Source organism: Mobula hypostoma, chromosome 4, assembly GCF_963921235.1.
Source record: "Mobula hypostoma chromosome 4, sMobHyp1.1, whole genome shotgun sequence".
Taxonomy (NCBI): Eukaryota; Metazoa; Chordata; class Chondrichthyes; order Myliobatiformes; family Myliobatidae; genus Mobula; species Mobula hypostoma.
Genome location: NC_086100.1, coordinates 203,628,989 through 203,641,726, shown reverse-complemented (window position 1 = coordinate 203,641,726; position 12,738 = coordinate 203,628,989). Strand labels below are relative to the sequence as shown.

The window sequence follows — 12,738 nt, the reverse complement described above, 5'->3', positions numbered from 1 at the left end:
GGTGTCCAAGTCAGGCCCGAATTCCGATGACATCGTGTGTATTCTGTTCTCCCTAGGCTATTTATCATCTCCAGCATGAGGACAATTACAATTCTCGTCGGTTCCCCAGCCACTCTCACGCCCGCCACTCAGTGAAGCGGTTCTACTCCAAGTCCAACAGCTTCCTGTCCATCAGCAGCCAACAGAGGGAGCTGCCATGCACGTTCGATCTGGAGATGCCAATTAGATACATCATCAAAGTTCTTCCAGATGGCGGATCTCTCGATCTGGAGGTGTTCCAATTGGTGAGGCTCCACCTGTTCTTCCCTACCCATCCAGTGCCCCTCGTGGCCTCCCGCCTCGCCCTTGCTTCTCACACCATTCCTCAACCCAATCCAACCTTTCGGAGTGACTGGTCCCAGAACTGATCACTTCCCTCGTCACTGCCCACCTCTTCCACTAGACTCAGTGTCAACTTCAGTGTATGTTTGCCCTTTTCTATACACTCTGAGGTTCGCTCCTCCAACTTCCTTCGGGACAGCCAGTAGAGCTCAGAGAACATAATAGCACAGCGCAGGCTCTTCGGCCCACAATGTCAGGCCGACCTTCAAACCTGTCTCAAGATCATTCAAACTCTTTCCTCCACCAAATCCTCCATTTTTTCTATCATCAATGTGCCTATCGAAGAGTAACCTAAATATCCCCAATGAATCTATCTCTACCACCATCCCGGACAGGGTGTTCCACACATCCCCCATTCTCTGTGTAAAACCTTACATTTGACATCCCCGACTATACTTTTCTCCAATCAACAGGAACTTATGCCCCCTGACATTAATCATTTTCACTCTGGGAAAGGTCCACTCGATCTATATCTCCTATCATCTTACACACTCCAGTCAACTCATACCTCATTCTTCTTCGCTCTACAGAGAAGAGCCCGTGCTCGCTCAACATATCCTCAAAAGACACGCTCTCTCATCCAGACAGCATCCTGGTAAATCTCTGCTCATTCTCCAATTAGATTAGATTTGATTAGATTCAACTTTATTGTCATTGTGCCGAGTATAGATACAAAGCCAGTGAAATGCAGTTAGCATCTGACCGGAAATGTAAAGAATAGTGTTATTTACAAAATAACTGCAAGTAAAACGTAAGTGCTACAGCACACAAATATAAAAGTACTGAGACAGTACAATATGGGTGCAATACTGCTTAGCGCTGTGAGGTGAGGTTCAGCAGGGTCACAGCCTCAGGGAAGAAGCTCTTCCTGTGCCTGCTGGTGTGGGAGCGGAGGCTCCTGTAGCGCCTACCGGATGAGAGGAGAGTAAAAAGTCCCTGGTTAGGGTGAGATGCATCCTTGATATTGCTTTTCGCCCTGCCCAGACAGCGTTTATGGTAGATGTTCTCAATGTTGAGCAATTGGGTTCCGATAATCCGCTGGGTAGTTTTCACCACATGCTGGAGTGCTTTGCGGTCCGATACGGGACAATTGCCATACCACACTGAGATGCAGTTGGTGACTATGCTCTCAATGGTACAGCAGTAAAAGTCTGTCAGTATCCTGGGACAGAGGTGAGCTTTCTTCATGCTCCGCAGGAAATAAAGGCGCTGTTGCACCTTTTTGATCAGGATGGAGGAGTTCAGGGACCAGGTCAGATCCTCGGTAATGTGGACATCAAGGAATTTGAAGCTTGATACACACTCCACTACAGCTCCGTTGATGTAGATGGGGACATGAGTGTGGCTCCGAGCATGCCTGAAGTCTACAATGATCTCCTTGGTCTTCTGGGTGTTAAGGGCCAGGTTGTTGTCAGCATACCACGCAGCCAGGTGCTGGACCTCGTCCCTGTAGGCCGTCTCGTCACCCCTCTGATCAGGCCAACCACCGTGGTGTCATCTGCGAACTTGATTATGGAGTTAGAACCATGTACAGGAACGCAGTCATAGGTGAAAAGGGAGTACAGAAGAGGGCTCAGCACACAGCCTTGAGGCATGTTGGTGTTTGGGGTGAGAGTGGAGGAGGAGCGGTTGTCTAACTTAACTGATTGGGGTCTGTTAGTCAGAAAATCCAAGGTTCAATTGCAGGCAGATGAGATGATACCAAGCTGGCGAAGTTTGGCGATCGGCTTGGAGGGTTCATAGTATTGAATGCTGAACTAAAGTCAATGACCAGCATTCTGACGTAGGAGTTGGGGCTGTCCAGGTGGGTCAGGGCAGAGTGAAATGCCGTGGAGATGGCGTCCTCTGTTGACCTGTTGGTGCGATAGGCAAACTGATGGGGGTCCAGGGTAGTGGGCAGACTGGATTTCAGATGAGATAGAACCAGTCTCTCAAAGCACTTTGCAATGATGGGGGTGAGTGCAACTGGGCGGAAGTCATTCAGACAGTGGAATGCTTCAGCACTGGCACGATGGTGGAGATCTTGAGGCTTGTGGAGACGACTGCCTGGGCCAGGGACGGATTAATCCATGCACTATCTTGAAAAATCCCCTATGTACCCACTCACATCCAGGCACTACCCTGGTAAATTTCTTCTGCACCCTCTTTAATCCAGGCAACATCCTGGCAAATCTCCTCTACACCCTCTCTAATCCAGGCAGCGCCCTGGCGAATCTCCTCTGCACCCTTTCTAATCCAGACAGAATTTTGGTGAATCTTCTCTGCACCCTCTCTGAAGCTTCCACATTCTACCTGTAATGATGCTAGCAGAACTGAACCCAATAATCTGACTGTGGTCTAATCAGAGTTTTATAGGATTACTACCTATACGCAGAAGTCACACCTTCCAGACCATACAGCAGACAGCAGAGGCATCATCCCCACCGTCCCCTCAGAAATTTCAATGTCTCAATAATAACCCCCCCCCAACACCATGGAACACATGTCCATTCTCTTCAGCTGTTGTTCACAGGACTTACCCTACATACCTAACAGCACATGGTAGCCTCTTAATATTTATATGCTCTCCCGCCATTCAAAATTCTCCGGGCGCAGACGAAGGGGACAGAGAGGGAGGTGTTGTCAATTCGAGGATTGGACAAGTGGTCTGGTACAGGAGGGGTGGAGAGAGAGAGAGAGAGAGAGAGAGAGAGAGAGAACAGAAGGTGCAGCCCTTCTGCTTTTTAATTCTATCAACACCTCCTCCTCTCCATGCTCCCTCTCTCCTCCCCACCTGTACCAGAACACTCGTCCAACCTCAAGGGGCAACATCCCACCCTCTCTCTCTCCTCCCTCCTGACCAGACTAGTTGTCCAACCTCGAGGTTTAACACTTCCCACTCTCTCTGTGCTCCCCTCCTATACCAGACCACTTGTCCAAAACTCGAGGGTCAAAACAACCCACTCTCTCTATCTCTCTCTCCCCTCCTATAGCAGAGTACATGTCCAACCTCTAGGGGATAACACCTGCCCCACTCTCTCTCCTCCCCTCCTGTACCAAACCACTTGTTCAACCTCAAAGGCCAACAGCTCCTCCTCTCTCTCTCCTCCCCTTCTGACCAGATGACTTGTCCAAGCTGGAGGAGACAACAGCTTCCTTTCTCACTCTCCTCCCCTCCTGTACCAGACCACTCGTCCACCCGAGGCGACAACAGATCCTCGTTTCTCCCTCCTTCCGACCTATCCAAGACCACGTCCAACCTCAAGGGTCAACATCACCCCGTCTCTCGCCCCACCCCTCCTGTACTATACCACTTGTCCAACCTCGTGTGTGGCAACACCTCCCCCTCTCTCTCGGTCCTCCTTTCCTGTATGAGTCCACTTGTCCAACCTCGAAGGTGAACATCATCCCTCTCTTCCTCTCTTCCCCTCCTGTACCAGGCCACTTGTCAAACCCCGACAGGTCAACACCTCCCCAGCCTCTCTCTACTCCACTCCTCTAACAGACCACTTGTGCAACACCGAAGGTCAAATCCATCCACCTCTCTCCTCCCCTTCTACCAGACCACATCCAAACTCAAGTGGACAACACCTCCCCCTCTCCCTGTCCTCCCCTTCTGTGCTAGTACAATTGCCCAACCTGGAGGATGAGAACACATACTCCTCTCTTTCCTACCCTACTGTGCAAACCACTTTTCAAGCCACGAGGGGCAACACCTCACCCCCTCTCTCTCTTCCCCTACTGTACCTGACCATTTGTCCACCCCCGAGGGACAACACCACCTCCCCTTCTGTACCAGACCTCTTTTCAAACCTGGAGGCGACAATCCCACCCTCTCTCTCTTTCTGTCCTCTCCTCCCGTACCAGAACACTTGTCCAAACCCGAGGGACAGCACCACCTCCCTCGTTCCTCTCCTGTATGAGACCACTTGTCCAAGCTCAAGAGTCATTATCTGTCCTCTGTTCTGCAGGCCATGGCCAGAGGGAAGATCATCAGCTTTGAGAAGAGCACACAATCCATTGAAGGGACTGAGGGTAGGAACGTAGGGCATCGCTGGGACATGGAAAACTTCCCCAGTCACGGAACCCGATCGGAGCAGTCCGCAACACTGTTGGAATGACCTGGAACAGGGAAGGGAATGGGATCTCTGGTGTCTACGGGAAGGTGGGAGAGGTGGGAGCTGTGTTTGTCACATTGGTCCAAGTGAAGGGGGTGCACACGAGTCCACAGGAAGTCTGTGATTGAGACCAGAGTTTGTGACCAGTGCCTGTGACCTGTGTCTGTGACTGTGATCGGTGCCTGTGATGTGACCAGTGCCTGTGACTATGATCGGTGTCTGTGACTATGATCAGTGCCTGTGATCTGTGTCTGTGATTGGCGTGTGACTGTGAACGTTCTCTGTGAATGCGACTGGCTTCTGTGCCTGTGATCGATGTGTGTGACTTGGACCGGTGTCTGTGACTGTGAACCGTGCCTGTGTCTGAGATCGGTGACTTTGTCTGTGATCGGCGTCTGTGACTGTGACTATAACTGGTGTCTCTGACTGTGATCGGAGTCTGTGACTGTGATAGTGTCTGTGGCAGTGACAGGTGTCTGTGTTTGTGATCGGTTTCTGTGCCTGTGACTGGTGTCTGTGACAGTGATCTGTGTAAGTGTCTGTTTTCGGTATCTGTGACTGTGACCTGTGTCTGTGACCGTGAACCATTGTCTGTCTCTGTGACTGGTGTCTGTGTCTGAGACCGGTGTCTGCGACTGTGGTAGGTGTTAGTGTCTCTGATAGGTGACTGTGACTGTGTTCAGTCTCTGTGACTGTGACCTGTTTATGTGACCAGTGTCTGTGTCTGTGACTGTAAATAGTGTCTGCGACTATGACAGGTTTCTGTAACTGTGACCGGTGCCTGTGACAGTAACAGGGGTCTGCGACTGTGGCCAGACTTGTTTTTTTTTGACACTGTCCAGTGTTTCTATCTGTGTCTGTGATCGCTTTCTGTACAGAACATATGTATTCCAAAATTGAAGAAATACTCAAGTGGTAAAATAGTACAACCGTGGCTGACAAGGGAAGACAAAGCTATTGTAAAAGCAAAAGAAAAGGTATACAGCAAAGAAGGAAAAATTAGTGGGAGGATAGAGGACTGGAAAGTTTTGAGAGCAACTCAAAAAGTTATCAGAAGGGATAAGATGAAAGATGTTAGAGTCAATTTTTATGGATGAGGTGATGGGGTACTTGGTGACAAAGGACAAGATAGTACGAAGTTAGCACAGTTTCCTTCAGGGAAAAGCCTGCCTGACGAACCCGTTGGGAATCTTTGAGGAGATTACAAGTAGGATAGATAAAGGGAATGCAGTAGATGTTGTATATTTGGTTTTTCAGAAAGCCTTTGACAAGGTGCCACACATGAGGCTGATTACCAATTTAAGAGCCCATTAGATTACAGGAAAGTTTCTAACATGGTTAGAGCATTGGCTGACTGGTAGGAGAAGTGAATGTGAATAAAAGGAGCCGTTTCTGTTGGCTGCCGGTAAATAGTGGTTTTCTGCAGGGCTCGGTGTTGGAACCACTTCTTTTTATGTTGTATATAAACGATTTAGATGATGAAATAGAAGGATTTGTTGCCAGCTTTGCAGATGGTACCAAGACTGGTGGAGGGGCAGGTAGTGTTGAGGAAACAGATAGAGTGCGGAAGGACTTAGAGCTAGCAGAATGGGCAAGAAAGTGGCAAATGAAATACAAATGCATGGTCATGAACTTTGGTAGTAGAAATAAATATGCGGACTACTTTCTAAACGAGCAGAACATCCAGGAATCTGAGATGCAGAGGGATTTGGGAGTCCTTGTGCAGAACACCGTGAAGGTTAACTTGCAGGTTGAGTCGGTGGTGAGGAAGGCAAATGCAATGTTAGCATTCATTTCAAGAGGTCCAGAATACAAGAGCAAGGAGGCAATGCCGAGGCTTCATATAGAACCGGTGAGGCCTCACCCCGAGTATTGTGAACAGTTTTGGACCCCTCATCTTAGAACAGACATGCTGGCATTGGAGAGGGTCTAGAGGAGGTTCACAAGGATGATTTCAGGAATGAAAGGGTTATCATACGAGAAACGTTTGGTGGCTCTGGGTCTGTACTCGCTGGAATTCAGAAGGATGAGGGGTATATCATTGAAACCTTCCGAATGTTGAAAGGCCTAGACAGAGTAGATGTGGAAAGGATGTTCCCCATGGTGGGAAAATCTAGAAGAGGGCACAAACTCAGGATAAAGGAGCGCCCTTTCAAAACAGAGATGCGGAAAAACTTATTTAGCCAAAGGGTGGTGAATTTGTGGAATTTGTTGCCAGATGCAGCTGTGGATGCGAGGTATTTGGGGTTATTTAAGACAGAGGGTGATAGGTTATTGATTGGACGTGGCATCAAAGGTTACGGGGAGAATTCCGGGGACTGGGGTTGAGGAGGATATTTAAAAAAAGGGATCAGTCATAACTTAATAGTGGAGCAGACTTGATGGATCAGATGACCTAATTCTGCTCCTATGTATTGTGGTCTTATGCTTGTGATCATTATCGTTGAGTGTGATCGGTCTCTGTGACTGTGATCAGTTTCTGTGACTCTGACCCGTGTCTGTAACTGTGATGTGTCAGTGTCTGTGTTTGTGAGCTGTGTCAGTAACTGTGACCTGCTTTTGTGACTCATGTGTGTCATTGGTGTTTTTGAGCGGTGTCTATCACTGTGACCAGTATCGGTGTCTGTGACCGTGACATGTTTATGTGACTGGTGTCCGTGTCTGTGATTGGTGTTTTTGACCGGTGCCTGTGACTGTAATCGGCGTCTGTGAATGTGACCGGTGTCTGTGACTGTGATCATTGTCTATGCTTGTGGCCGGTGTCTGTGAGCGTGATTGCTGTCCCTGCCTCCGATTGGTGTCTGTGACTGTGAGTGGTGTCTGTTACTCTGTCCTGTGTGTGACCAGCATCTGTGTCTGTGAGCGGTGTTTTTGACCGGTGTCTGTCACTGTGACCAGTGACTGTGTCTGTGATCGGTGTCTGTGACTGTGATCAGTTTTTGTGACTCTGACTGGTGTCTGTAACTGTGACTGGTGTCAGTGTCTGTGACTGGTGTCACTGACTGTCACTGTTTATGTGGCCAGTGTCTGCATCTGTGATCGGTTACTGTGCTTATGGCCGGTGTCTGTGAGCATGATTGCTGTCTCAGCCTCTGATTAGTGTCTGTGACTGTGACCAGTATCTGTGTCCATGATTCTTGTTTTTGACCAGTGGCTGTGACTGTGACATGTATATGTGACCAGTGCCTCTGTCCGTGATCGGAATTTTTGACTAGTGTCTGTGACGGTGACCAGTGTCTGTGACCGGTGTCTGTGACTGTGACCAGTGTCTGTGACCGGTGTCAGTGTCTGTGACCGGTGACCAGTGTCTGTGACTGTGACCAGTGTCTGTGACCGGTGTCAGTGTCTGTGACTGTGACCAGTGTCTGTGACCGGTGTCAGTGTCTGTGACTGTGACCAGTGTCTGTGACTGTGACCAGTGTCTGTGACTGTGACCAGTGTCTGTGACGGTGACCAGTGTCTGTGACCGGTGTCAGTGTCTGTGACTGTGACCAGTGTCTGTGACCGGTGTCAGTGTCTGTGACTGTGACCAGTGTCTGTGACTGTGACCAGTGTCTGTGACCGGTGTCAGTGTCTGTGACTGTGACCAGTGTCTGTGACTGTGACCAGTGTCTGTGACCGGTGTCAGTGTCTGTGACTGTGACCAGTGTCTGTGCCTGCGGCCGGTTTCTGTGAGTATGATTGCTGTCTGTGCCTGTGATTTTTGACTGTCTGTGACTGTGACTGGTGTCTGTGAGTGTGATCGGTGTCTGTGACAAGTGTCTGTGTCTGTGACTCTCACCGATGTCTATGTCTGTGATCACTTTTTGTGAGCAGTGTCTGTGACTGTAACCGGTGTCTGTGACATTGTTTGGTGTCTGCGACTGTGAGCGATGTCCGTGACTATAACCAGAGTCTGTGAATGTGACTGTGACCTGTGTCTGTGTCTGTAACCAGTGTCTGTGATGGTGACTGGTGTCTTAGTCTGCCACCAATCTTTAGGACTGTGACTGATTTCTGTGAAAGTAACAGTTGTCTGTGCCTGTGATCGATGACTGTGACTGTTACAGGTTTCCGTAGCTTCAACTGGTGCCTGTGACAGTTAGTGTGTCTGTGACTGTGACCGATGTCTGTCATTGTGCCAGGTGTCTTTGACTGGCATCCATGACTGTGACCGGTGTCTATGACTGGAACCGTGTTTGCGTCTGTGACTGTGATCAGCATCTGTGTCTGTGACCAGTGTCTATGACAGTGCCAGGGTTCTGTGTCTGTGACTGTGATTTTCATCGATGTCTGTGACTGTGACCGGTGTCTGTGATCGGCGGCTGTAACTGTGACAGTGAAAAGTGTTTGTGTCTGTGGCCGGTGTCTGTGCCTGATCAGTGTCTGTAACTGTGACCAGTGTCTGCGGCTGTGAACAGTGTCTGTGAGTATGACTGTTGTCTGTGACAGTAACAGCTGTCCGGGACCACTATCAGCATCTGTGACTAGTGTCCGTTTCTGCGGTCGATGTCAGTGACTGTTACAGATGTCTGTGTCTGAGATCGTTGTTTGTGAACAATGTCTTTGATTACGACCGGTATCTGAGACCAATGTCTGTGTCTTTGCCTCTGACTGGTGTCTCTGTTTGTGTCCAGTGTCTGTAAATGTGATCGGTGCATGTGACTGTGACCGGTGTCTTTAACCAGTGTCATTGACTGTGACCTTTGTCTGTGAATGTGTCTGTGACAGATATCAACAAAATAGAGAGAGTACAGAGAAGACTTATATAACCATATAACAACTACAGCACGGAAACAGGCCATCTCGGACCTTCTAGTCCGTGCCGAACTCTTACTCTCACCTAGTGCCACCGACCTGCACTCAGCCCATAACCCTCCATTCCTTTCCTGTCCATATATCTGTCCAATTTAACTTTAAACAACAACATCAAACCTGCCTCAACCACTTCTGCTGGAAGCTCGTTCCACACAGCTACCACTCTCTGAGTAAAGAAGTTCCCCCTCATGTTACCCCTAAACTTTTGCCCTTTAACTCTCAACTCATGTCCTCTTGTTTGAATCTCCCCCACTCTCAATGGAAAAAGTCTATCCACGTCAACTCTATCTATCCCCCTCATAATTTTAAATACCTCTATCAAGTCCCCCCTCAACCTTCTACGCTCCATAGAATAAAGACATAACTTGTTCAACCTTTTCTGTAACTTAGGAGATGAAACCCAGACAACATTTTAGTAAATCTCCTCTGTACTCTCTCAATTTAATTGACATCTTTCCTAAAATTCGTTGACCAGAACTGTACACAATACTCCAAATTTGGCCTCACCAATGCCTTATACAATTTCAAAATTACATCCCAACTCCTATACTCAGTGCTCTGATTTATAAAGGCCAGCATACCAAAAGCTTTCTTCACCACCCTATCCACATGAGATTCCACCTTCAGGGAACTATGCACCGTTATTCCTAGATCCCTCTGTTCTACTATATTTTTCAATGCCCTACCATTTACCATGTATGTCCTATTTTGATTAGTCCTACCAAAATGTAGCACCTCACATTTATCAGCATTAAACTCCTTCTGCTATCTTTCAGCCCACTCTTCTAAGTGGTCTAAATCTCCCTGCAAGCTTTGAAAACTGACTTCATTATCCACAACTCGACCTGTCTTAGTATCTTCAATATTAATGCCTAACGACTGAACATTCCTAACTAACCTTCCGTGTGAAACCTTGTCAAAGGCCTTACTGAAGTCCATATAGACAACATCCACCACTTTACCCTCATCAACATTCCTAGTAACCTCATCAAAAATTCAATAAGATTTGTCAAACATGACCTTCCACGCACAAATCCACGTTGACTGTTCGTAATCAGACCCGGTCTATCCAGATAATTATATATACCATCTCTAAGAATAATTTCCATCAATTTATCCACCACTGACGTCAAACACACAGACCGATTATTGCTAGGTTTACTCTTAGAACCCTTTTTAAACAATGGAACCACATGAGCAATACGCCAATCATCCGGCACCATCCCTGTTTCTAATGACATTTGAAATATTTCTGTCAGAGCCCCTGCTATTTCCACACTAACTTCCCTGAATGTCCTAGGGAATATCCTGTCAGGACCTGGAGACTTATCCACTTTTATATTCCTTAAAAGCGCCAGTACTTCCTCTTCTTTAATCATCATACTTTCCATAACTACCCTTCTTGTTTCCTTTACCTTACACAATTCAATATCCTTCTCCTTAGTGAATACCGAAGAAAAGAAATAGTTCAAAATCTCCCCCATCTCTTTTGACTCCGCACATAGTCATCCACTCTGATTCTCAAAGGGACCAATTTTATCCCTCACTATCCTTTTGCTATTAATATAACTGTAGAAATCCTTCGGATTTATTTTCACATTACTTGCCAAAGCAGCCTCGTATCTTCTTTCAGTTTTTCTAATTTCTTTCTTGTTTCTTTTTACATCCTTTATACTCCTCGAGCATCTCATTTACTCCAACCTGCCTATATTTATTTCAGATCTCTCTCTTTCACCAAACCAAGTTTCCAATATCCCTTGAAAGCCATGGCTGTCTCAAACTTTTAACCTTTCCTTTCAACCTAACAGGAACATAAAGATTCTGTACCCTCAAAACTTCAGCTTAAAATGACCTCTATTTCTCTATTACATCCTTCCCATAAAACAAATTGTCCCAATCCACTCCTTCTAAATCCTTTCGCATCTCCTCAAAGTTAGCCTTTCTCCAATCAAAAATCTCAACCCTGGGTCCAGTCCTATCCTTCTCCATAATTATATTGAAACTAATGGTATTGTGATCACTGGACCCGAAGTGCTCCCCAACACAAACCTCCGTCACCTGCCCCATCTCATTCCCTAACAGGAGATCCAACACTGTCTCTTCTCTAGTTGGTACTCTATGTATTACTGCAAAAAGCTATCTTACACACATTTTACAAACTCCAAACCTTCCAGCCCTTTTACAGAATGGGCTTTCCAGTCAATGTGTGGAAAATTAGAATCTCCCACAATCACAACCTTGCTAGAATATTACCTGGGTTTCAGCACCTAAGTTACAGAGAAAGGCTGAACAAGTTGTGTCTTTATTCTTTGGGGCATAGAAGGTTGAGGGGGTACTTAATAGAGGTATTTAAAATTATTAGGGGGATAGATACAGTTGACGTGGATAGGCTTTTTTTCCATTGAGAGCAAGTGAGATTCAAACAAGAGGACATGAGTTGAGAGTTATGGGGCAAAAGTTTAAGGGTAACATGAGGGGGAACTTCTTTACTCAGAGAGTGGTAGCTGTGTGGAACGAGCTTCCAGCAGAAGTGGTACAGGCAGGTTCAATATTGTAATTTAAAGTAAAATTGGATAGCTATATGGACAGGAAAGGAATGGAGGGTTATGGGCTGAGTACGGGTCGGTGAAACTAGGTGAGAGTAAGAGTTCGGCATGGACTAGAAGGGCCGAGACGGCCTGTCTCCGTGCTGTAATTGTTATATGGTTATATGACCAGTGTCTGTGACTGTGACTGGTGATTGTGACCGTGTCTTGTTTATGTGACCAGTGTCTCTGACTGTGACCGGTGTCTGTGTCTGTCTTCGGTGTTTTTGACCGGTGTCTGTGACCAGTGTCTGTGACTGTGACAGGTGTCTGCTTTTGGTGCCTGTGACTCCGATCGGTGTCTGTGACTGTGATAAGTGTTTGTGACTGTGTCTGTGTTCGGTGTCTGTATCTGTGGCAGGTGTCTATGACTGTGATCGGTGTCTGCTTTTGGTGCCTGTGACTCCGATCGGTGTCTGTGACTGTGATAAGTGTTTGTGACTGTGTCTGTGTTCGGTGTCTGTATCTGTGGCAGGTGTCTATGACTGTGATCGGTATCTTTGAATGTGAATGGTGTCTGTGACTGTGACTGGTGTCTGTGTCTGTGAATGGCGTGTGTGACTGTGTCTGTTTCTGTGACCGGTGTCTGTGACTTGTGTCTGTGACCAGTGTCTGTGCGCAGTGTCTGTGACTGTGTCCGGTGTTTGTGTTTGTGTCTGTGATTGGTATCTGTGACTGTGACGAGTTTTTCTTATTGTGATCTGTGACTGTGACCAGTGTTTGTTATTGTGATCTGTGTCTGTGAGTGGTGATCACTGCCTGTGACAGGGATCAGTCTCTGGCCCAGGAAACATTATCTGATTTGGTGATCGGTGGTTTTGAGCAAAGCGTGTCTCTGCTCTCGTTCCCTCTCTGGGATCTGACTGCGTGTCTCACCC

The 12,738-nt window shown here is 47.3% G+C and overlaps 1 protein-coding gene across 1 annotated transcript in view; it reads left to right on the top strand.

Annotated features, from left to right (window-relative positions):
• Nucleotides 1-12,738, top strand: part of LOC134345907 (murinoglobulin-2-like) — a 132,156-nt gene that overhangs the window by 43,516 nt on the left and 75,902 nt on the right. Inside the window, exons 12-13 of the mRNA XM_063047251.1 lie at nucleotides 57-284; nucleotides 4,332-4,395. Of these exons, the coding sequence (XP_062903321.1) occupies nucleotides 57-284; nucleotides 4,332-4,395 (292 nt within the window). The remainder of the gene's footprint in view (nucleotides 1-56; nucleotides 285-4,331; nucleotides 4,396-12,738) is intronic.